The 26,799-nt window shown below is 39.4% G+C and overlaps 1 protein-coding gene across 8 annotated transcripts in view; it reads left to right on the plus strand.

Annotated features, from left to right (window-relative positions):
* PIP5K1B (phosphatidylinositol-4-phosphate 5-kinase type 1 beta) overlaps positions 1–26,799 on the plus strand; it is a 338,893-nt gene that overhangs the window by 167,821 nt on the left and 144,273 nt on the right. For all 8 annotated transcript variants that reach the window (XM_044939944.2, XM_044939943.2, XM_044939940.2 and 5 more), the window contains 2 exons: positions 11,146–11,263; positions 21,184–21,336. In XM_044939944.2, the coding sequence (XP_044795879.1) occupies positions 11,146–11,263; positions 21,184–21,336 (271 nt within the window). The remainder of the gene's footprint in view (positions 1–11,145; positions 11,264–21,183; positions 21,337–26,799) is intronic.

Below are 26,799 nucleotides of genomic sequence, written 5' to 3' on the forward strand. Positions count from 1 at the left end.
GTCTTGATTCCTGCTTGTGCTTCATCCAGCCTGGCATTTCATATGATGTACTCTGCATATAAGTTAAATAAACAGGGTGACAATATACAGCCTTGATGTACTCCTTTCCCAATTTTGAACCAGTCCATTATTCTATGTCTGGTTCTAACTGTTGCTTCTTGAGCTGCATACAGGCTTCTCAGGAGACAGGCAAGGTGGTCTGGTATTCCCAATCTCTTTAAGAATTTTCCACAGTTTGTTGTGATCCACACAGTCAAAGCCTTTAGCATAGTCAAAAGTAGATGTTTTTTCTGGAGCAACTTTATTCCAATAATAATTGGAAAGATAATTATTACTCCAATAATAATTTAAAAAGAACATATATGCTGCAGATGCATTTACATGAAAACAAGAAACTCACATGGGGTCTTGCCTCAGTTTCCTCATCTGGGCTCAGTTTCTTCTTTGGTTTAGCAAAGGGATTGGTCCCAGTATTTCTCAACAAATGTGCTTTTGACTTTTTTTGGATGAGCTAATTCTTTGTCCAAGACTGAACATTTGTCATCCCCAGGCCATGCCAGTAATATCTCATTACTATAGCAATCAAAACCCTTCCCACAAAGTGATGGATAAATTCAGTTTCTTGATTCCGGTGGTGGTTTCATAGGTATACACATATGTGAGAACTAACAAACTGTTATTGTATGTCAGTTACAACTCAGTAAAGGGGCCAAATAATGCTCCCTCCCTCCCCGCTTATATTTCTCTACTTGCCTAGGGGTGAGAGGCCCTTGTTGCAAGCAGTTGAAACATTCTGAAGTCTCTGGTGGCTTTAAAGTCCAATGCATTTATCTGGGTCATAGAACTAATTGCTTAGGGTGCCTTGAGATGTTTTAATTTACTACTGCTCTGAGACTGCAGAATCTGTTTCCCTTAGCAACGAAGTGCACTGTGTTATTTTTTATTTCTTTATTTTAAAGAGGCTTGAAGTTATTTTTAGACATTATGTATTTGCACCACAGATTATTTCATTTTGTAGATGGAAAAGAGCTCTAGACCTGTTTAAGATGTTAAGGATGATATAAAATTCTTTTTAACTGTCTGGTTCCATGATCTTCCAAAATCACAAAATAGATGAGTAAGAGAACCATGACCATATCTTAATCTTTTGACCCCAAATTCTGTACCACCCAGAACTCAAGGTTGTAGATTTTTCATGTGTAAATGGGATTAGGAAGATAGAGAATGTTTGATCATGTTTCTGCCATGTAAACATGAACCAGAGGTGGCAACAGGAGGCAAAGTTTAAGTACCAACTATGAACTAAGCATAGTCTTATTAATAATATTTGTATGTTCTACAATATTATTGTTATTACTTTTCATCTTTAACATTAAGAAAAAACTATTTTATATATGGAGTAACTAAGGCCCTGAGGTATTAGGTGTCTTAACCCAAAGTGATAAACCAAGTAAATGGTAAAGCCAGGATTTGAACTCAGCAGTGGCTGGGTCCACAGTTTTGTTTCTCCCTATACTATGGTTATGAAACACAGGAATGGTATTTCTTTTTGAATTAAAAAAAGAACAAAACTTCTAGAATTTTATGAAACTAAATCTACCTATCTGGCCCCTTGACAGCCAGCTTGAATCCATCCCTCTGTTCCTCTGTTGGAGATACCATCACTGCCAGAGGGGATGGAAGATATGGTTTGAAAGCTGGCAATAAATATATCTTTCCATATTCAAGAATAATTATCTAATCGAAGAATTTGTTAAAAAAAAAAAGAAAGAAAGAAAAGAAATCACCTGTATTTTCATCTACTCACTGGAGTTTAGCTTGATGTGAAGATCATTGCAGACTGCCCTTAGGTTTGATGGATTTTCTTCTTCGGGATTTATTTGAATCACCAGGTGAAGTGAAAGTCACTCAGTCGTGTCCAACTCTTTCTGACCCTGTGGACTATACTTTCCAGGCCAGAATAATGGAGTGGGTAGTCTTTCCCTTATCCAGGGGATCTTCCCAGCACAGGGATTGAACCCAGGTATCCCACATTTGCAGGCAGATTCTTTACCAGCTGAGCTACCAGGGAAGCCCAAGAGTACTGGAGTGGGTAGCCTATTCCTTCTCCAGGGGATCTTCCTGACCCAGGAATCGAACTGGGGTCTCCTGCATTGCAGGCAGATTCTTTACCAACTGAGCTATGATATTATTCTAAATGACAAGCAAACATATATGTCAAAGATGCATATAAGCATTGCCAAATATCAGTGCTACATTTAGGGTTTTGACAGACTAGCCAACCACCTGCATTTCAAGTTTCACTGACATAAACTCATCCAGGAATCCATTTGTACCATGGGTCAGCACACTACAGCTCATGAGAAAAAGCCAGCCCCATGCTTCTTTTTTTTTTTTTAATAAAGTTTAATTGTAGCAGCCACATCTGTTCACTTACATATTGTTTAGAGTTCCTTTTCCACTACAACAGTAGACTTGAGTAGTTGTAACAAAGACTCTACAAGGTTTGCTAACCCTTGATCTATACCTGTTTTTTTCCATACAAGGTTTTATATAGGTGTGGATAGAACACAAAGCTACCAGAATATTCTCCTCAGGATTAAATGAGAGGTGTGACTGTTGCTGGTAAAGCCAATAATACAAGGTCCCTTCAAGTCAAAACTTTTCAAATATTTGTTCAATATTTATGTAGTGGGGATAGGGGAAAGATAATTTCCTATCAATAAAGATTATATACCTCTTCCTTTAATTCAAAAGTGAAAAATTTGTTGCATGCACTGAATATTACATAACATTTTCACTTATTTGAAATTGTCTTGTAAACATAATTTTTCAGTGTGCTAATAACTACTTTAGAAGTTTAGCATTTAGGTGATGAACGACGATATCACACATTCCCAGTAAATGACACCCTGGAATATGTTCTTTAGTTTTGGAATTTCAGCTGTCTTCAGCTACTCACTTTTAAAGACTGGCTGTTAGCTTGTTCACCTCAAAAGATGGTGCAACCTTGTGTTCCAGAAGGCAGCTCAGGGGTACCCATCACAGATGTGTTCAGCAGAAGGAGACTGGCACCTGCAGGGAGTGTGTCTTTTGTTTCATTATGTTGGTTTTGTTTTTCCTTCAGGAGAATGGAAAAACACTGTCACTGTCTGATTTGGCAACAGAAAAAACCAATTTCTATTACCTAGGTTTAATAGTTGTATGTGAAAACTAAGCAATGTCCACCTTGCCCGAGTTGGCAAAGGCAATTAGTAATGCCTGACGCTGCTTCTGCATGCCCTGCCGTACACAGGTTCACTCTGAAGACTGGTGCCACCGCTAGTTTGCTCCTGGACTGTGGTGTCACTGGTCCAATTGTATTACACTTAAGTTTTCTTTGTCTCAGTATCACCATCTGTATAATAGGACAAAGTCACTTATCCTGCCTCATGGGAGGTGTGATGGTTAAGTTGATGTGTCAACTTGACTGGCTAAGAGATGCCCAGATAGCTGATAAGACATTTTTTCTGGGTGTGTCTGTGAGGATATTTCTAGAAGAAATTAACATTTGAATCAGTAGACTGAGTAAAAAAAGATCACCTCACAGTTTGGGTGGGCATCACCCTGAATAGAAGAAAAAGGTGGCAAAAGGGCTGATTCTCTCCCTACTTGAGATGGGACATCTCCTGCTGATGCTGAAAGCTCAGCTTCTCGGTACATTGGTGGTAAATCAAAACTTGGAGACAGAGTTTTGGGTGAAGTAGAAAAGGATAGCTTTATTGCTTTGCCAGGCAAAGGGGAACACAGTGGGCGAATGCCCTCAAACCATGTGACCCCACTTGGGGAGGATAGGGAGTTTTATAGTAGTTGTTCAAAGAGGGTGTGGTAAGTCCATGGACATTCTTCTAACAGGTTGGTGGTGAAGTAAGCGGGAGTCTGCCTTCACGTCTAACTGGTCTGGGGTCTTCATGCTTGTGGGCAGCATACCACCATTAATCATGAACTCCTTCCACCTGGAGGGGGCTTCAGTATCTGCAGAATAGCTCGAAGATATTTTTGTGTGTATCCACTGATGGGAAAACAGGACCTTGCCCCAAGGCTGCTCTTGACTGTCTCCCTGGTCTCACATTCCCTCCGTTCCCTAGTTAACTACTTGAATCTACCCAGTGGAACTCAGGGAAGGTCATGGAGACTGAATGAAGGCTGTTTCCTATAATCAAAGAAATGGAGGATACAGAAAGGGCTTGTATCCAGGAGCCCCACAGGCCCTAGACATTATCACTGCCCTGGGACATCAGTGTTCCTGATTCTTGGGCCTTCAGACTTAGACTGGGACTTGTACCATTGGCTTCCCTGACTCTCAGACCTTTGGGTTTGGATTGGAATTACACTACCAGCTTTCCTGGGCCCCCAGCTTGCATATGGCAGATCGTTGGACTTCTCAGCTTCCATAACTGCATGAGCCAATTCCTTGTAATAAATCTGTCACCCAGGAGTTGCTGACCCACTCGTTTTGCCAGGAGGCCACTAACTAACAGTTACAGTTTGAAATCAAGGAAGCTTACCATATATAAAATGTTGCCTCTAAAACATCAAAGCTCTGGGCCTCAGTTCCAAAACTGAGCCTCTTAAGAGTCCTGGAGATACTAAATCAATTTCACCCCATTGCTGAGCATCAGATCTCTCCACTCAGTGCCACTGAAAATAGCGTTTGGTTATCAGGCTCTGAAACCACACATGCAAAGCAGGGTGTTCACGATACGTACAAATGAGAACCCCTAAATGGCTAATCAAATTCAGCCCACCTGATCCTGCAGCATGATTAGGGATGGGGAGCATGGGGATGGGGAGATAATTGGGGTATTTGGGGAGGTTGTACCCTGAAACCTTTAACAGGATCCTAAAAAGGAAGACTAACCAAGGAAGATCAGGTTGAAATTAAGGCCAACCTAATTGCTGCTGACTGTTCCACTGCCTTGGTGTAAATCTAATCTCCTCCTCTTGTTTGTTCCTGACTAACTTAGGTCATTACTTTCCCTCCCTAGGTTCTGACTTCCTTATCTGCTAAATGGGAAATTCCAGATGCTAGCTACTGCTTCCTCAAGCTTCAGCATTGTAACCCTAAACATTTACTGCCATTGAGAAATAACATATGTTTGGACTGAAGACAAGCATTAACTTTAAATTAATTTCAGTTAAATTGAAAATTGAACCCACCTCCGAAGAGTAAATATCAAAATCCCAAAGCTGATCCATAATAAATTCTAACTGCTTCTTGATGAAATAAGGGAGAAAAGAACAAGATAGAGAAAGTATCATTTTTTATTTGAAGTTTCTTCCTCCTCTGGTGAGGTTAACAAACCCTTTCTTTAGTAACTTGATAAAGTAGAACTGTGTGTTGGCTTACTTATTTAGGTTCTTACTTGGCAAAATAAAATTGGAGATCCTATGTGGGCCTCAAGATTTTTTAAAGATTTTTTTCTTAATATATATTAATTTTATTGAAATATAGTTGACTTACAATGTTTCAGGTGCACAGCAAGATGATTCAGTTATACATATATACATATATTATTTTTGAAATTATTTTCCATTATAGGTCATTATAAATATTGACTATAGTTTCCTGTGCTATACAGTAAACCTTTGTTGCATGTTTCATATCTATTTTTTAAAATTAGAAACTAACATTCTGTTCATACTAAGTCAGAGAACTAAAAATGTATGACGTTTCGGCCTCCAGATTTTTATTGTTGAAATTTTACCAGCTCACGGGATCCAAACATCTCAAATCACTGCTGAAAACATCGTAGCTGAAATTTCCAAAGCCTCAATTTTATGCTGAGACAGGAAACTGGGGTCTTTTTTAAACCGGTTGAAGAGACCTAAGTCTTAAATTGTGACGAAGTCTTCTCTTTGGCAGACTTCAGTTTTGCTGAGTCTAGATGCCTGGCTGCTCCTGATGGCTGCCGCCAGGCTCAGGGCTGGAAAGCCCTCAGGGGTCTTTGGTGGCGCTTTCCCACTGGCCAGTGGACAAATGCTGATTGCAGTTGTGTCTGCTGCCTTGGCTCAGCATTTCCTGCCTGTGCAGAGGAGCCTCTGTGCTGGACACCAGTGGACCAGCACCCACACTGGTACCCCGTAGGTACCCTGTAGGTCCCCCGTAGGTCTGCTGGCTGATCCTCGCTGCACCTGCTGTGTGGTGTTGCTCTTGTGCCCTGTACCTCCTGACAACCTCCAGCTGGGGCCAACAGTCCAGTAATTTGCATTTCTTTCAGTAGAGCTTCATTCATGTCAGGTTGCTATTTGTTATTCACTGGAGTAGCTTACTAAGCAGAAGGGTTGCTGAACCTTTCTGCTGTGTGGTACCCAGTGTGCAGAGCTTTGTTTTGGGCTTATGGTTTTTACCCCCAACTTAAAAAAAAAAAAGTAATGTTGTAAATGGTAATACATAGAAGGGTTAATCCTCATGATGCTTTTTAAAGAAATACTGTGAATAGTGCCCCTTTCATCCCTGTCCCTTTTGTACCCAGTGTCTAGCTCTACTGACTTCTGTTACTAGGGATCTGTACATCCTTCAGGGGTTTTTTTATGCAGATACATGCCAAAGATATATTTTTTTTGTTTTTGTATACAAGTGTTGGCATGCCATACACAGTATTTTGCATCAACCTTCTTTGACTTAATGTGTCTCAGATATCACCATGTCAGTGTGTTTTGGTCTCTAAGTCAACGTCCAACTCTTTGTGACCTCATGGACTGCAGCATGCCAGGCTCCCCTGTCCTTCACTCTCAGAATTTGCTCAAATTCCTGTCCATTGAGTCTGTAATGCTATCTTACCATCTCATCCTCTGTTCCCTCCTTCTCCTCCTGTCCTCAATCTTTCCCAGCATCAGGGTCTTTTCCAATGAATCTACTCTTCACATCAGATGGCCACAGTACTGGAGCTTCAGCTTCGGCATCAGTCCTTCCAATGACTATTCAGGGTTGCTTGAGTGTAGGATTGACTGATTTGATCTCCTTGCTGTCCGAGGGACTCTCAAGAGTCTTCTCCAACACCACAGTTTGAAAGCATCGATTCTTCGGTGCTCAGCCACCTTTATGGTCCAACTGTCACATCCATACATGGCTACTGGAAAAACCACAGCCTTGACTTTATGGACCTTTGTCCACAAAGTGACTTCTATGCTTTTTAATTAAGCTATCTAGGTTTGTCACAGCTTTCCTTTCAAGGAGCAAGTGTCTTTTAATTTCATGGCTGCAGTCACTGTCTGCAGTGATATTGGAGCCCAGGAAAATAAAATCTGTCACTGCTTCCATTTTTTCCCCATCTATTTGCCATGAAGTGATGGAACCAGATGCCATGATCTTAGTTTTTTGAATGTTGAGTTTTAAGCCAGGTTTTTAACTCTCCTCTTTCACCCTCATCAAGAGGTTCTTTAGTTCCTCTTCACTTTCTGCCATTAGAGTGGTATTATCTGCATAACGGAGGTTACATAAGCTTCCTCATTCTTTTGTAATAATTGCATAATATTCCAGTGTGTGACTGAACTTTAATTGACTTCCCTTCTGAGAGACATCTAAGTTGCTTCTAATCCTTCATCCTTATAAACAGTGCCATAATGAATAACCAGATACACATATGTCATTTTATACAAACACTAGTTTAGCATATAGTAATGCATTTGCTAAATCAAGAGTTATATATACATTTGTAATTTTGACAGTTGTAAAAAATGTCCTCCAAATAAAAAGTATCAATTTACTTTCCCACTAGTGTCTCAGGGTGCTAGTCTCCCTTGAGCTATGGCAAAGTTTTAAATTTTTACTCATCTGAGGGAGAAAATGATCTCTTGGTGACAGTTAATTTGCATTTATTCTGTGACAAATGAGGTTGAACATCTTTTCATATATTTAAGTCATTTGTACTTCCATTTCTGTGAACCGCCCGATTATACCTTTGGCTATTTTTAAAAAATATTAATATATAACTTCTTGGTCTTTTCTTTGCTGTATCTTAGAGCTCTTTATATTGGAAGGTTAGCTTTTTGTGAAATGAGTTGCACATGTTGGGGTGGCCAAAAAGTTCATTTGTGTTTTTCAACCCAATGCTACAGAAAAACCCGAGTGAACTTTTTAGCCAACCTAGTATTTTCTCATTTTGTCACTTTCTTTTTCCTGCTTTAAAAAAACAAAAAAACCATTTAGCTACCTGATTCTTCATGTGACGTGTTCAACCCTGGGCTCTCTCTTGTTTCCATGCAACCTCATTCATCCAAACTCACTGAGGGCTCCACATGTGCCGGGGCATGGTCTTTCTCTCACATTTTCACCCACTCTGCCATGTCATTTCTAGAGGCTCGGTACCAGGTCTCAGAGAGCACAACTTGTCAGTGGCAGAGATGGAACTTGAACGCAAGTCTCCCTGAAATACAGGGAGTTAGGAGAGTCTCAGCTCCCACATAGGGGGTCCAGTGTGATTTGAGAGAATGCAAAGTCTTAATACTTGTCAAAGGAAAGCAGAATTCATGAACTATAATCTACTAGGAGAAAAACAAATGAAAAGTGGTCATGTATTATGATCCACTATTAGGGAACGTTCCTTTCCATTCAGGCAAGTGGAGAAGTTCAAGATTGTATAACCTCAGCAGTTAATTATTAATATCTGTTAATTATGCTGTGAAGAAATTGCCACTTCCTGTAATGCCTCTGTTAAGTATTATCCTTGTTCTCTGTTCATTGTCTCCATTATACAAATATAATTTATTGATGACCCCACATAGACAAGCCTGTATCATAGTTGATCCATACCTTTCTTTATATCTTAATGTGGCCCAAAGCTAGCTATTAATAGATTCAATTTATTTTTTTCATTTTTAGTGATGTAATGGCTTTTTATACCAGCCATCAGGGGTCAGGGTGGATATGTAAGGAAATAAAGGTTCCCTTTCTTTAACTAGAGATGTTCTCTGTGTGTGTGTGTGTGTGTGTGTATGCACACATGTGTCTGCCTGTCTCATCTCCAGGGAAACCTAACACTATCCTTTTCACACCTTTTCTGCACGAAGCACAGTAGTCAGGGAGATGTGAATCCAAGGAAAGCTGTTGCAATTAGTGGTAGATTCAGGGAGAGGTGAACAACTCAAGAAGCTCTCAGTAACCAAAAATGATAGTAATAAATACTGTATCCTCTCTGATAAAATATTGAGTCCCCAACTGCATCGGAATAAGTCATTTGAAGAATAATTCCATGTAAGTGGAACGGGTGTTTTATTTTACTCTTGAATGTTGAAGGTGATCTGTAATATAATGAATTATTTTGACTGCATGAGATAGAAAGGAGATAAGAGAGTGGGAGAAAATAAAAAATTGGCAACAGTCTTGACCCACTGAAAGTAGCCTGCTTCAGATTATCATTACTTGCTTGCAACAGTGAGAAAAGATGTCAGAGGTCTCTATGAGCCTCTTTGCTTTTAATCTCTTATTTCTACACAGCCCATGTTTTCAAGTTATAATTATGTAAGTTCCAAAATCATTCCTTTTGGCAGTCCCATAAGACATATAACTGAGTGCATGTCTCATAAATCCCAAAATATGGGATGAGGAAATGTTTGGACACCATGCCTGGGTATCATACAAGCATTATGAATATTCAACTGTGCTTGCTTAGGGCAACAATAGCCATTTCAGTGAGTGGATGATCTGGTCATATGTGAGTTCTTCTCCCAAGCAGCCTCCGTTCCTGTGTCACTCCCATCCTGTATGTGCCTTGCTGCTGCCTGAGTGCAGCCCTGGCCTTCCCAGAGAAGATTGGTTGTTATAGGATGGCCCCTAACAACACAAGCTTACTACTTCTTTTGGAAGTCACCAAAAGAAACGGTCATGTGTAACCATGCAGGGGAAAACTGGCCACACGATATATTGAACAGGTCATTTCCTAAATAGTTTTTAAGGATGATTTTGGACTATGTGATTTTTTTTTCCTTTTATGTTGACTTTTGAACCTAAGCTTCATCTAAGAATCAAGTTTACTGAATTAGCATTATCTTAAACTCATTTTTTTCATTCAAAAAATACTTATTGTCTGCCATGTGTCAGGTACTGATACAAACAAATCTGACAGACCTCAGCCACCTTAAATTGCAGTGGGCTCTAAGTACTTGCTGTATGCCGAAAGCCTTTCTATTTGTACAGTGTGTTTGTGTAATGTCCAGGAAAGACCGGCCTCAGTGTCCCACTGAGAATGTGGTGAAAAAGGATCCTGAACCTCTAAATAAAAAAATTTTTTTACAATAAAAAATTAGGTAATGTCATGTGAAATGTCTTACTGTATGTAGTCAAAGAATAAAATGGAGGGTAAACATCATAAACATAAAAATTCAGAGTAGTGGTTGTCTCTAAGGAGAAGGAGGAGTATATGATCCATAAAAAGTACTAAAGGCAATTGAACGACATGAATAATATTTTATTTCATAAGCAACAGTTTAGGTGCATGAGTATTTGCTGATCTCCTTATACCTTATACCTGTCATAAATTTTGTACAAAAATTTTCAAAGATGATGAACCCAGAAGAGGAAAAAAATCATGATATGTATGGGAATGGAAAATAGGTTTTAAAATCCCTAAATATTTAAGGTCTTTTCCCTGTAACTGTGGATATAAGAAAGAGTTTAGCACCCATCTATTTCCACTGTGTTGGTTCTTTCTGTTGGTGAGACATTTGCTAACTTATTTTACTTATTCCTACTTTAAAATGTTTATGCAATATTCAAAATTCATGGCCAAAAAAAAATGCATTTTTGAAATTGCTCAAAACACTGGATCTTATACCTAAAGCATTATAGCAGTGGTTTCATTGGAGAGAATGGAGTGCTTTTCCCAGAAAGGAGGCAGAGGGGCATGAAGGATTTTCAGGCTGAAGACACATTTTGATTGGCAGGGAATGCGAGCTTGGAGTGTCCCTTGCTGCATTAGCAGCTGTTTTTCCCTGATGGCCATTGGCCTTTGTGACAGTAGCTTAGAGAGACTCAGTATCAAGGGATATTTTACTAGAGGGGAAATTGGTACAGGACTAATAGAGCTAGAATTTGAAGTCAAAATTGTCTTTGCTGATGTTCTTTATCTCTCTTTTTTTTTTTTTTTTTTAACATTTTAACTGCAGTGAAGGGAGCAATCTGACCCCAGCACATCACTACCCAGACTTCAGATTTAAGACATATGCTCCACTAGCATTCCGATATTTCAGAGAACTTTTTGGTATCAAGCCTGATGATTACTTGGTAAGAACTTATCATTTTCCTTCCTTCTCCAGAAATGTGTGACGTCAACATTTGTCTCATAGCAATAGCAACAAGTGTCTCATAGCAACAACAACAAATAGCCTGGGTCTCTTTACAAAACTCTGGAGCATAGCAAAAGGATCAAGTTTTATAGTGATTATAAATTTAGCTTCAGGAAATGTGGTTTGACTCTAAGTTTTACCTGATAGCTATAGAATCTACTATGGTAATTGATATTTAAATAAGTGGAATTCAGTTGCTACTTTAGATAATTCTTCTAAGAGATATAATTAGCTATAAATACTCCTGTGAGTTTTGTTGATTGGGTTCTCTTTGAAAGTCTTCCTGTTTTAATTGCCTTATTTGTACCATTCGTCTCAAACCTGCCATGGCCCATGGCCATGTTCACCTTGACCTACAATTTGAATATGATTTTAGAGAAGCTGGATAGTTTTGTCCTGAACAGCTTTTCATGTGGGCTCTTTCTGAAGGTACTTTTTATTTGGTACGAGGGCATGTATTACCCTTCAGTCTGTCTTTTCTCCCTGTCTGCCTTTTGGCACGCAGCCAGTACAAACACAGCAGGCTTTTTGTGAGAAAGTCTGATGTGACCTCAGAGTTTTACCTTATTCCTGTTCAAGAAGCCAGGAAGTTTCTTTCTGTTTCAAGAGAAAAATGGTTTATCTTATAATTTGATCACTGTTAACACCCTGGGGCTCTTGAAAATTGGTTTTCAAGAAGCTTTAGGAAGGATACCATCAAATATTTATTGTTCATTCCATTCTGAATGATCTTAGTAAGACTTGAGCCAGATCTGAGAATAATCCTTTGCAGAAGTACAGCAACATGTGTTACTTAATAACAGAGAATATTTAAAATCTGTTTTATAGTTTGAATATAGTACAAATGATTAAATTCAAAGCTGATTCTGTTCCGAGCTGATAAAACCCATGAATGACCCTCTCCCTTAGTTGAGCCCTAAGGAAAACTTCTGCCTGATGAATGAAAGAATATACTGGTTGCTCAAGGAAGTAATAGCAAGTCTTCATAGAGCATGAGAACTGTGTGTACTGTGGGCGTCCTGCTGCCTTAAATGTGCACTCATACTACTCACATTTGGGTTTCCCTGGTAGCTCAGCGGGTAAAGAATCCGCTTGCAATGAAGGAGACCCTGGTTCAGTCCCTGGGTCAGGAAGATCTGCTGGAGAAGGGATAGGCTACCCACTCCAGTTTTCTTGGGCTTCCCTGGTGGCTCAGTTGGTAAAGAATCCACCTGCAGTGTGGGAGACCTGGGCTCTATCTCTAGATTGGGAAGATCCCTGGAGAAGGGAACGGCTACCCACTCCAGTATTCTGGCCTGGACAATTCCCTGGGCATGGGGTCGCAAAAAGTCAGACACAACCAACTGAGTGACTTTCACATACAACTCAACATCAAAAATAAATAAACAACCTGATTTAAAAATGAGCAGAGGCTGTGAATAGACATTTCCCCAAAAAAGGCATACAGATGGCCAACAGGTACATGAAAAGACGCTTAGTATCACTAATCAACAGAGAGATGCAAATCAAAACCACACAAGCTGCCACTTCACATCTGTGAGATGGCTGTGCCGCTCTCTGCCTCCCCACACCCCACACCTCTACTCTCCACACCCCGCTGGTGGGGAGATTAGGTGCTTCTACAGCAATGTCAACCCTGCCCTCTTAACCACGCAAGTACATGAACACAGGCATTAGCAGGATGTGGGGCAGGATTTACATTAGGGAAGATCCTTTAGTTTCTTGCCATTTGGTAGTTACTGAGGGTCACTGTTTTTCAGGAAACATGTTTGGAGAACCCAATGAGGTCTTGATACTGTGTTATTGAAAACAAGATTGATGATAGCTCATCTTCTGCCATATGTTACAAGTTAATGGATTCTCTCTTTCTGACTTACCTTGAGCTTCTGCCAACCAAGGTGATGCCCCAGACTTGCATTTCATAACACAGATTCAATCAGTGTGATGAGATGGCTGTCTACCCTGACAGGTCTCCATTTAGTGGGCCAGTGGCCATCAACCTGCAGGCTAGGAAGCCCATTCTTTAGTCAGTCTGCCTCACAGGATTTCTTTCCTTGGGAAGGCCTTTTTCTAAGCAACAAGTCACATAGCTTATACAGTTTCCTAATGAGCCTTTAAGCTGGAAAAATCACCTTCATAATGGGGTCAGAATGTTTACAAAGGAGCAGGAGGCTATGTGATGGCTTCTCAAAGCAGAAGTCCTCTTTCATGTACCTGGCAGAAGGTCGTTAATTGATTATTTGGTACTTTGAACAGCAACTGTAACTAAAACGCTTCGCTAATAATTATAGAGAGATTCAAAAAAATTACAAGTCATGACACTCAAAGAACTTAGAATCCAGTTGGGATGATGATTGATGTGGGAAAACCACCCATGCTACCAGGCAGTAAATAAAAAGAGGAAGAGAAACAATAAATGCTCAAAGATTTCAAAGGAGGGAGAAATCGCTCTCTCTTGGATCGATGATTATGGGTATGGTGTGGTTTAACCGTGACCTAAAAATTACAGTTAAATTTGAGTAGGTGGGGAAAAAAAGAAAGATGTTGGAATGGCATGTAAGGATGAGGAGCAGCGTTAGGACCATGAGACCAGAGATGCAAGTGCATTAGATAGGACTTTGAATGGCCCAGTATAGCAGGAAGGGAAGGTTTTGATCAAGAATATTAGAAAGATCAGTTCAGTTCAGTTGCTCATTCGTGTCCAGCTCTTTGCGACCCTATGGACTGCAGCACGCCAGGCCTCCCTGTCCATCACCAACTCCCAGAGTTTACTCAAACTCATGTCTATTGAGTCGGTGATGCTATCCAAGCATCTCATCCTCTGTCGTCCCCTTCTCCTCCCGCCTTCAATCTTTCCCAGCATCAGGGTCTTTTCAAATGAGTCAGTTCTTCACATCAGGTGGCCAAAGTACTAGAGTTTCAAAGTATTGGAGTTTCAGCTTCAGTTTCAGCCCTTAGAAAGACAGGGCCAAATAATTCAAATAACCGGTTATGTTTTTTTTAAATTCTAGGAAATTAGTGAAATATGAAGACTGACTAGATGTTTGATTATGTGGAAGATATTTTTTGTAAAGGGATGCAATAAGGGTATTTTGGTTCTCTTTTATAAGAGGAATCCTCATCCTTTAGAGACAAATAGTGGCTTACCTGGTAAAGAATCCACCTGCAATGCAGGAGACCCCAGCTCAATTCCTGGGTTGGGAAGATCCGCTGGAGAAGGGATGGGCTACCCACTCCAATATTCTTGGACTCCCCTGGTGGCTCAGCTGGTAAAGAATCTGCCTGCAATGTGGGAGACCTGGGTTCAATCCCTGGGTTGGGAAAATCCCCTGGAGAAGGGAAGGGCTACCCACTCCAGTATTCTGGTCTAGAAAATTCCATGGACTGTATAGTCCATGGGGTCGCAAAGAGTTGGACACGACTGAGCGACACTCAGTAAAAATCAGAGAAATGATTTAATGTCTGTGATTTGCTTTAAAGAATCTGAGGAAAGCAGGCAGGGGAAGGACTGAGGATGTAAAGAGACAAGATAGGCTATGAGTTGATAGCTGTTGAAACCGGAAGATAGACACATGAATGTTAATTGCACAATTCTCTACTTTTATGTATATTTGAAATTTTTCATGATAAAAAGCTGGTGGAGGGGGCGCAGAGATAAGACCAGGCAGCTTAAGTGTGCTTTTGTTTGATTGCATTTTCCACCTCCCTTGTTAATTGTACACACAGTTCCATAACCGGACCCATCTCTGGGAGCTGCAGAAGACAGAACAAGGGCCACGAGCCTCTAACTACATGGCTCCCTGGTCCCTGTGGCCAGGGCCTCCCCGAGCCCAGGCTCGAGGCAGCTCCCCTTATTGGTCTTGGAGCTTCTGGAGGCTCACCTCCAAAGCACTGTATCTGAGGACACTACCCAGTGATCTGGAGTGTGATAGATGAGGAAGGGGTCTTTTGCCTGAGGCATTGTGCTTCAGAGAATCAGGTAGAACCTCAGAGACTTTTTAGCCCAACTCTTCATTGTAGATGAGGAATCTGACACCGGTGAAGGGAGGTGCCCAAGGTTACCCATGCTGAGGGGTGGAGGCACAGCCCAAGCCAGAACCATAGTCTCACATGCTTCCAACCACTGAGTCTTAGATATCATTAGATGGCAGGAATTCCCTAGACTCCACTCCCGAGGGCCCCAGTTCAATCCTTGGTTGGGGAACTGAGATTCCACAAACTGCACAGCACGGCCCCTACAAAAAACCCAAAAGGTGTGGTCTCAAGGTGGTCACTCCCTAGCCATTAAACTGTGAACTGTAGTTATCCATTCTGAAAAATGAGACAAAGAGGTCAAATACACCTAACAAAGCACATTTTGAAATGGTTAAGCCCCCAAAACAGAAGAATGAAATAAGATGTCCCCTGAAACACCATGTGAAGGAAAAAAAAGGATAAGGCGTACATCACAAATACATCCTGGTATCCATCAAACTAGGGCTATCTAAACCCAAATTTGTGAAGATATACTGACCTAAATGGGAGGGGAAAGGCAAAGATGTAGGGATTGGTCACTATAGATAGATTTGATATCAGATCCCTGTGATATGTGTGTATTTCTGCTTAGTCTTATGCTGTTGCATCTGGATTTCAGCCTGAATTACTCTGATTACATTCTCAGTACTATTAAAATTCACCAAGTGCGTGCTGATTACAAATTCATGTTGAAACGTGCACAATTGGATGTGAGACAGCGTGGTGAGGGTGCGTCCGCGTGTACTACAAAGCAATTCAAATGCTCCTTCTTCCTTATTTGTTCCTAAATAAAGACCTCCTAGGGGAAGGGGCCCCAGAGCATCTTCGCCCCATTTCTGCTTAGGCAACAAGCCTTTGGTTAATTTCCTTCTTGTCCAGGTGCCCGGGTATTCCCAAGTCCAGGGTGATTTAGGTTTATTGACACCCATAAGAAAGAGAGCAGGGTAAATAATTAAACACCATTGAGGGGAAGAAGTGGCAGGAAAAATGATCTCCACCTCACTGTGCAAGTTTACAGCGTTGATTTGCCTCGGCAGAGCCCAGCTGGACTGTGCTTTGCATTCTTTCCAGGGTACATAGGGAGGCCCTGCAGGAAATAGAAAGCAGGGAATGAGCACACTGCAACAGCTTACACAGTGAGGGTGCCAGGAAGGTGCATCAAGGTGCACACAGGGGCTTGTTGATCACAGCTAATTAACATGTTCCCATAGCTCCTATTTATTTGCTCTGAAAAGGCAACATGTTGAAGAGGATAGCTTAGCAGAGAACAGTAACAGAGTTGCAAGGTGAAAAGCCGTAGAATCCGAGGTGATAATGGTAGAAGGGGTTCTGCATCCTAGTGCCAACTTAATGTAGACTGACACTGTGCTAGAAGTGAGCCCAAAATGGTTATTGAAAGAGGGCAAAACAACTGATTTCTCCATTCATATTCATCTGCAAATTGCATAATAAAGGAGTATTTGGCAATTAGTAACCAATGAAAGAGTCTCCAGTTTGTGTCACTGCTTCTGGAAGAATCTGAGACTTTAATTGGAAGCAGATGTTCACATCTGAATCCAGTTTTCCCTAGACAGCTCTTTCTGAATCACCCCCTAATTTCTCTATTTGCAGCCCCTAATTTCTGCATTCTTTGTTGTTTTTGTACTTTCACAACATTTACTCCTACCCACAAGAGGATTCTATGCCAGAAATCCAAACCCCATGGAACAAAGAATCAAAATCCTAAGAGAGTCTGGGATCTGCCTTCATTTTTTATGAGAATGGAAATAAATGAAAATTTTATTTAAATAAATTTTTTATTATTTTTTATTTAAATTATTTATTTATAAATAAATGAAAATAAATACACTTATTTTCCTGAGTCTCAGATTTGTCATTACACAAATCACCTACTTTTTCTTTAAAAAAGAAAAATTTTAAAAAGTTAATTTCTTTAATTGAAGTATAGTTAACTCGCAGTGTTGTATTGGTTTCAAGTGTACTGCAAAGTGATTCAGATATATAGATATATATATATATGCATATACACTCTTTTTCAGATCCTTTTCCATTATAGATTATTACAAGATGTTGAGTGGACTTCCCTGTGCTATACAGTGGGTCCTTGTTGTTGTTTTATCTATTTTATGTAGAGTAGTATGTCTTAATCCCAAACTCCTAACTTATCTCATCACCCCCCACCCGTCTCTTTTCTTGCTTCACCAAGATCATCTTAGTGTGTACCTTGGAGTAGCCTTCTTGTCAAGGAAGTTAGACTGAAACTCTCAGTACATCCTAGGGCACTGCTGAGCATGTAGTGAAAAATGGCAACAGCCATGCCTAAGTGGTCACTCTTTGCCAGGGATCTAAAAAACATTTATTTTTAACACTCTGAGATGCTATCAAGTATATATCACCATCTTTATTTTAGAGACGAGGTTTCTAAGACTCCAAGATGCTAAATTACTCAAGGTCACGTGACTAGCCACTGGCAGAGTCCTGATTTTACAAACAGTAGGTTGATTCCAAACACAGGCCTTTCCTTCCACTTGGACTCTGCCCAGAGCAGGGAAGGTTCCCTCTGCTTCCTCTTGGCTTTTACAGCATCCTGTGTGGAGGCTGATGACTGTTTTTATTTTCCTTGCGTATCCTCAACTCATTCTTGAGGGCTTAGGTTGCAGTGCTGCTTAGCAAGAGAGCTCCAGGAAGCAAGGCTGGAGGAAAAAGGAGAAGGTAGGGGATGGAAGTTGCCAGTGATGTTAAGAAAGGCAGTGAACTCTTGCTTATTTTTTTCCTGGTGAATTCTGTTTCCCTTACCCACAGTGCTGCCAAAGCAGGATGATTTAAAAGGTAACATCTAGACACTGCCTTTTAATCATTTTTCTCCTGGTTTCTCTCTTTCTTCTCCTCCCTCCTTCCCTTCTTCCTCCTATCCTCTCAGATGTTTCTTTGATAAGGACTTACATATTCACAAACCCAGATAAAACACTTTGAAGGATGTTCAGCCCTGGTAATTTCAAATGCCTCCATCCTCAAAATACAGTTCCTTAAATCCCTGCTCTTGCCTCTCACCAGGGCTGGTCTGATCTCACACATTAACTTCCTTACCTTTTTCTCTGCCCACAGTGTTTCTATAAGTCAATAATAGGGATTATTAAGTAGTAAACACTAAACTCATAAACCTAAAATTTCCTGTTCTGCTGATTTGGGGCACTACTTGGGGAGACTGACAGCCCTTCAGTTGTTGGTAAATTTCAGTCATTTATTTAACAAAAATTTGTTGAGTCCCTTCTGTGTACAAGGCACAGATCCTGAACCATATCAGAATTTAAGAGTCATGGTTTCTGCCCTTATAGAGTTTTATAGTCTAGAGGGAACTTGGAATAAGTAAATAGGCCATTAAGGTACTTTGTGGTACTCGAATGGTAAAGAATCTGCCTGCAATGCAGGAGACCTGGGTTCGATCCCTGGGTTGGGGAAATCCCCTGGAGAAGGGACTAGCAACCCACTCCAGTATTACCTGGAGAATTCCATTGGCAGAGGGGTCTGGCGGACTGCAGTCCATGGGGTTGCAAAGAGTCAAGACATGACTGAGTGACTAACACATTCACATCGTATCTTCTGTGACAAGAGCGTCCAGTGCCAGGAAGCAGGTGATGTGGACCCACAGAACCAGGCAGAGTTTTCCAGAGCAAGTGCTGTCCAGCAGACACTGAAGGCCAGCGTCACTATACCAGCCTCCTTACTGAGTCTTCCTTCTGTCCTCCTACTGGGGCCTCTCAGCACAGCAGAGGGAGTGAGTGGTCCTCTGCTACAGACCCTCCAGTGGCTTTCAGCTCCCCTAAATAAAAGGCCACATTCCGTATATATCCTATATATTTGTCTGTCCCACCAGACCCTTCTGGCTTCTTCCCCTTCAGCTGTCCTCTCTGCCCCCTCTGCTTCAGCCGTGGCCTCCTTGCTGTGCCATGAACTCTCTAGGTCTCAAGATCTTAGCCTTTGCCCTTCCTTCTGCCCTCAGTACCCTTTCTCCAGATATTCCCCAGGCCTCTCCTCAAATGCCACCTTCCCAATAAGGCTTTTAGTGACCACCTTGTCTTCATCGTTGGTGGTACTCCCATCCCCTTTTCCCTGTGTCCTTTCTCTCAACAGCACTTAAGCACATTCTGATGTGTAAATTATTTACTCTTTTGTTGGCTGTTTCCTCCTACTACTGTATAAGCTTCCTAAGTGCCTGGGGCAGTGCATCTGTCTGCACTCAGTAGGTACTTTTTAAATGTTGAATGAACATGGATAGTGCATTTCTGGCATAGAACTAGAATCATAAGTGATATTAACCAAATCATCCTAAGGGTTTTCTTGAAGAATCAGCAAGCCAAGTGGATGATAAAATCCATATGTCAAGTGTTTAAGTGCATATACATCCTACCACAGATAATTTGTTGTCATATAATGGTAGTCCAGTGTCTGTTGTCAAGAAAATAAGGTGTTTTTTTTTAAAGGAAGTTTTATTCTGTGGTATTCAGCTAGATGAAGGTAGCATGGAGGTGGTTTCTGATAGAAGAAAATGCAGTCAATAATCAAGAGTGTGTGGCACACTTGAGAAAATGAGAAATAGTTCTCTGGAGTTAGAGGTAGAGTTTAAGGAGGGAAAGGGATGAGAGAGAAGGCTGAAGAGCAGAGCTTTGTCATCCATGGAGTTGAACGCTCTGCTGAGAAACTTGGGTGTAATTGTCTCTATTAACAGTGGAACCCACAGGAAGGTTTGAAGGCTTGGAAGGCTATGCAGTTTGGAAGGATCTCTGGTTTCCTGGTGGAGGATGCTCAGGAGGAGTCAAGAGTGAATAGCTTAGAACAGGTGGAGCTTGCCATATAATCAAGGTATGAAATGATGAAACCACTGAATTTCAGGAATTTGAAAAAGAGATGTCATGAATGGGGCAGATATTAGCAGTAGTCTGGATATGGAAGATGAACAAATGTGAAACATCAAGGATCATATCCCAGTTTCTGGTTTGGAGAACAGAGTGAATGATGCTTCCTTTCTATAAGAGAGGGGGAATGAATGATGCTTCCTTTCTATAAGATAGGGAAAAAGAGAGAAGACGGAGGATGGGGGAGGAACAGATGATCTAGTCAGCATGTATAGTTGTACAAGGTGTGCACCGCCCAGAAATACCTGGCTAAGGTGAAGGAGTGAAGCCTGGAATCTATTCCTTCATCTGCTCACCAACCTTTTTATGGCTCAGAGCTGCATATACCAGGAAAAAAAAAAAAAAGAGTTCCTTCTTTCTAATCACTACCAAGGCACCACATGGGCTAACCACAGGCTGAGATGAACTTACTTTTGAAATTGTTACATATGAAGTGTTTGTGGTATAACTAAGTAGAAATGTCTGTTACATAGTTAGGCATATAGGTCTGGATCCCCTAGGGAGGTCTTGGCTGGAGAGGCAGATGTTGGAGTCATCTCTTTGTTGAAATCATGAGTGAATGACCTCTCTTAGAGTAAACAGTGAGACAAGAATATGTGTTGGTGTCAAGTGAGGAATACACAGTGGGGACCACACCTTCCATTCTTATTTTGTGGGCACTTTCTAAAAACAAAGTGCCTTGGTCAACACCACTCTTGGGAGTTATTGAACAAATATGGTGATTCATGATTCTGTTATTAAGGTAAATGGATCAGCTAAATTTTTAGAGATCTCATAAGAGCCATGTTAGTATACCTAGAGTCTCCTCTGAAAGCTCTTGGAGAGGGCTTCCTATTTTAACATGGGTAAGACATGTAATGCTCTGATTTTCTTCATTGGATGCGTCATACACATTAATGTATTTTTACTGCTTATGTATTTGTTCTTGTAGTATTCCATATGCAGTGAACCTCTAATAGAGCTGTCTAACCCTGGAGCCAGTGGATCCTTGTTTTTTGTGACCAGTGACGATGAATTTATCATCAAAACAGTTCAGCATAAAGAAGCAGAGTTCCTTCAGAAGCTACTGCCAGGCTATTACATGGTAAGTGCACATAATTAAAGCTTCTACTTAAGATTTAATTACTTTCCTCCAGTTTTTTTTTAATGCTTTTTTTTTTTTTTTTCAGTAACTCTGGCATGTTTCTTTCTCCTTGGTGAGGTTTATTTTGCATTTAGAGTATACTATGAAATTGATTGAATAGATTTTGAGAAGTAGAACTATGTAGTAGAGCATAGCTAATGACTGACTCAGTCCTGGGCTCATATCCCACTCGGCCATCAGCTAACTTGTGTGACCAGGAGTAAATAAGGTAAGTTCTGAGCCTCAGTCTTTGAAGGCTGGCAGACACCTGTCTTCCATGGTGGTTGTAATAAAGACAGGATCCAGGATGCAGGATAAAGGAAGCAATGTATTGCAGAGCTCTTTGTATGTAGTAGTAATATGAGTAGTTAACATTCATTGAGGACTAAGTTGTAAAACTGATGAGGTAATTGAGACAAAGATAAATGGAATCACTTGCCAAGGGTTATTTAGCTAATGGGCTATAGATCCGGGGCTTGAACACAAGCAGTGGGGGTCCAGAGGGCGCGTCTTTAACCCCTGCACCTTATAGGGCCACACATTCAGCATTAGCCACTTTTAGCCATCACACTTCAGAATTTAGGATGTCATAGGTTAAATACAACATGAAGATCACCTTCCATGTAATGTTTTAGAGACAAAGAAGCTATAACCTAGCCCAGAATTTGGATTTGCTAAACATTTAGACCAGATTTTTCCTGTTTTGATGATAAATTCATCGTCACTGGTCACAAAAAACAAGGATCCACCGGCTCCAGGGTTAGACAGCTCTATTAGACATTCACTGCATATGGAATACTACAAGAACAAATACATAAGCAGTAAAAATACATTAATGTGTATGACGCATCCAATGAAGAAAATCAGAGCATTACATGTCTTACCCATGTTAAAATAGGAAGCCCTCTCCAATGTTTGTTTCCAGGCAAACATTTTCCTCAGTAGATTTGTTGTTTTCATACCTCTGATTTCTTTGTACTTTCATGGCAGTTATTAATTTTCTGTGATTAGAATGGTAGCAGGATTTCGAAAGCCACAGTTCTGCTATTCATTTGCTATGAGAGGTGATAACTGTCATCTTTGTTTCAAAACAAAATTGATGAGATACACCATACAGCTCATTAGAGTGTAAAAATATTTTTAAATTCCAAAATCTGCTCAAGATAACAGTAACTGCCCTAAGTTAGTCTCACATATAAATATAGGAATTTAAAATCTAAACAAAAATCTTAGTGGGCAGCATACACAGATTTTAAAAGATTTTGATCCTGAACAAAAAAAATTTTTTTTTAGCACAAAAAATTTAGCACTGGAAAATTTTTTTTAGCACAGATTATCTACTTTATATTAGAGAAAATAGAAAATACAGAAAAGGAAAAAATGCAACCAACTGTATTTATTTTCTCAGAGATACACATTGCTAGTATTTGGTATATATCCTTTCAAATGTATCCTAGTCATATACACATTTTTAAATAATTTAAAATTGCAGTCAAACTCACATAGCACTCTTTGTTAATCTTCTAAGTGAGTAAATCTTAAACTTCTCTATTTCTAAGCTTAGGTAGATTAGTCTCTTATTGTAGAACTGCACTGTCCAATATGGTAGCCAATAGCCATATGTGGCTATAAAATTAAGTAAAATTTTAAAATTTAGCCTAATCAAGTAATTTTATCCCAACCATGTGAGCTAGTATAACAAATAATATAATTCATCTTATTAACAAGAAAAAATGTGAGCATTATGTGGTTATCCATCTAGATATCCGAGAGAATTCTTAAAATTGGAAATTTTTACATAACAGGGAAATAAATCAATAGGCATAAAAACCAACATTTATCAATCTCCCAGAGTTCACATATTTTCATGGAGAAGAACAAAAGCTCTTTCATTGAAAGTAGTAGAAAAAGATAAGGATGCTTTCCATCAATGATCTTTTCTAATGTATTTGCTAGAATTTCCAGCAGTAACTTTTTGAGTATAAAAAAACATAGAAGAAAAGTATAAACACTGTTCTGTACAGATGATGCAATTGAAAATGAGCAAAACTTCAAGAAAATAAACCAGTAGTTTCCAGAGGTAATGAAAATCCAGTAGATTTGCAGGATATTTGATAAATAAATCCATCATATTCTATTATGTAGATCATATAAAGTTGGAGAGTATAAGGGGGAAAAAAGAATTCCATTTGTGATGACAATAATTTATAATGATTGTTATTAAAGATATAAATAAATGAAGACATACTATAATTCTGATTGGAAAAGCAGCTTATAGTAAGTATAGCGTATGAACAATACTCCAAAAAGAATTTATAAAATTTTGTTTAATAAGAACTCAAGTGCTTATGTCTATAAAACAAATGAACAAGACCAATATGAAGGAAACTACAAAATGTTATTGAAGGACATAAACAGAGTTCTGAAATAATAAATGTGCATCATTCCTGAACCCAGAATTGTAATGATTTTAATTGCCCACATAAATTTATAAATCCAGTCTAATTCCAATCAAAAATTCTAATAGGATTTTTTCCCCTGAACTTAACAGAGCTGGTTCATTTGAAAGTGAAAACAAATATTATATTAAGAGTAGTTTTAAAAACAAACAGGAAAGCAAGCCTATAGAAATGGACAATACATTTGGCAAAGGAGAATATGTTAGGCCTGCCATAACATACACCAGAAATGTCTATACTATATTATCTATAATATACTAGTCTATACTAGTATTAAAGTGGTGGCATTTGTACAGAGCTAGACAAAAAGATCAATGGATTCAAATAAAGTGTCCAGAAATAGACTCATGTGTATTTGACAACTTATTGCATGATATAGGAGGGACTTAAATTCAATTGAGAAAGGACAGACCGTTTAATAAATAGTTATCCATTTGAAAAAAGAAAAAATCCCCTTTTTCAGATCTTTTGCATAGTTACTTGCAGACAAGGGAAACAAAAGCAAAAAATAAATAAACGGGACTGCACCAGACTAAAATACTTTGCACAATAAAGGAAACTATCAATGAAATGAAAAGATCACCTACTATATGGGAAAAGATATTCATAAATGATATATATGATAAGAGGTTAGTATCCAAAACCTATAAAAAACTCATAAAACTCAACTTGAAAAGTAAATAATAAGCAACTCACTTAAATATCTTTAAAAAATGTCAAAAACAGGCACATGTAAAGATGCAAATCAAATTAGAGAAATACAAATCAAACCTCAATGAGGTATCACCTCACACCAGTCAGAATGGCCATCTTTAAAAAGCCTATAAATAATAAATGCTGGACAGGATGTGCAGAAAAAGAAGCCCTCCTACACTATTGGGGGGAATGTGAAATGGCGTAGCCACTGTGGAGAACAGTATGGAAATTCCATGAAAAACTAAAAATATATCTACCATATGATTTTGCAATCCCACTCTTAGGCATATAGATGGAGAAACTCTAATTTGAAAAGATGCACCCCAGTGTTCATAGCACTATTTACAATAACCAAGACATGGAAGCAACCTTAGCATCCCTCAACAGGTGAATGGATAAAGAAGATATGGTACATATATAAATAATGGAATATTAATCAGCCATAAAAATTAAATAATGCCAATTGCAGCAACATGGATGGACCTAGAAATTCTCTTACTAAGGGAAATTAAGTCAGATAAAGAAATATGTGGTATCACTTATATGTGGAATCAAAAAAATGCAAATGAACTTAATTTCAAAACAGAATCTCACAGACATAGAAAACAGACTTACACTTAGCAAAAGGGAAAGGGGTAGAGAGAGAAATTAGGAATTTGGGATTAATAGATATACTACTTTATATAAAATAGATTAACAGGGTCTACTGTGTAGCATAGGGAACTATATTGAGTATCTTCTAAAAACCTGTAATGGAAAAGAATCTGAAAAAGTTACTTATATATGTATAAAGTTATATGTGTGTGTGTGTGTGTGTATAAAACTGAATCATTCTGCTGTGCACCAGAAGCTAACACATTATAAATCAAATATACTTCAACCAAAAAATGAAAATAAATTGGGCACACTATCTGACTAGACATTTTCCCAAAGAAGATATACAGATGGCACAGGAAAAGATGCTAAATATAACTAATCATCAGAGAGAGATGCAGATCAAAGCCACAGTGAGATTCACCTCACATCTGTCAGAGTAGGTATTATCAAAAAGACAACAAATAGAAGTTGTTGGCAAGGATATAGAGAAAAGGGAACCCTCATGCCCATTGATGGGAATGTGAACTACTTTACTATGGAAAACAGTATGGAGAGTCCTCAAAAAATTAAAAACAGAACTATGTATGATCCAGAAATACCACTCCTGGGACTTATTCAAAGGGAACAAAAACACTGCTTTGAAAAGACATATGCATCCCTATGTTCACTGCACCATTATTTTACAAAAGCCAAGATATGGAAGCAACTCAAGTGCCCATCATTAACTGAATGGAAGAAGAAGATATGATATACATATGTAATGAAATATTACTCAACCAGAAAAAAGAATGAAATCTGGCCATTTGTGACAACATGGATAGACCTAGAGGGTATCATGCTGAGGGAAATAAGCCATACAGAGAAAGACAAATACAGTATTGTTTTACTTATATGTGGAATCTGAAAAACAAAATAAATGATCAAACATAAAACAGAAACAGCATCATAGAGAACAAAGAGGTGGTTGTCAGAGGGAAGAAGGGTCAGGGGAGGAGAGAAACAGGTGAGGGAGATTAAGAGGTACAAACTTCCAGTTGCAAAATAAATAAGTCATAGCTATGAAATGGACAGTGTGGAGACTATATGTAGTATCTTTGTGTTGTGATAGGTTTTAACTAGACTTACTGTGGTGATCAGTTTGAAATATATAGAAATATCTAATCACTATGTTGTATAACAGGAACTAGCATAGTTATGTAGGTCAATTTTACTTCAAAAACGAGCACATAGAAAAGGAGATCAGATTTGTGGTTACCAGAGGTGGGAGGTGGGGGGAAGGGATAGTTAGAGGAAGGTAGTCAAAAGATACAAGCTTCTAGTTACAAGATAAATAACTACTAGGGATGTTAATGTAAACATGATAAATATAATGAATACTGCTGCATGTTATATATCAGGGGTCCCCAAACCCTGGGCTACAGACTGGTACTATTAGGAGCCAGGCTGCACAGCAGGAGGTGAGCAAGTGAGGCTTCATCTGTACTTACAGTCACTCTGTGTCACTCACGTGACAGCCTGTGCTCCGCCACCTGTCAGATCAGTGGTGGCCTTAGATTCTCGGAGGAGTGCTAACCCTACTGTGAACTGCACATGCACAGGATCTAATCCCACCTGTTGAGGGATGCTAAGGTTGCTTCCATGTCTTGGTTGCGCACTCCTAATGCAAATCTAA

This window comes from Bubalus bubalis, chromosome 3, assembly GCF_019923935.1.
Source record: "Bubalus bubalis isolate 160015118507 breed Murrah chromosome 3, NDDB_SH_1, whole genome shotgun sequence".
In the NCBI taxonomy this organism is placed as follows: domain Eukaryota; kingdom Metazoa; phylum Chordata; class Mammalia; order Artiodactyla; family Bovidae; genus Bubalus; species Bubalus bubalis.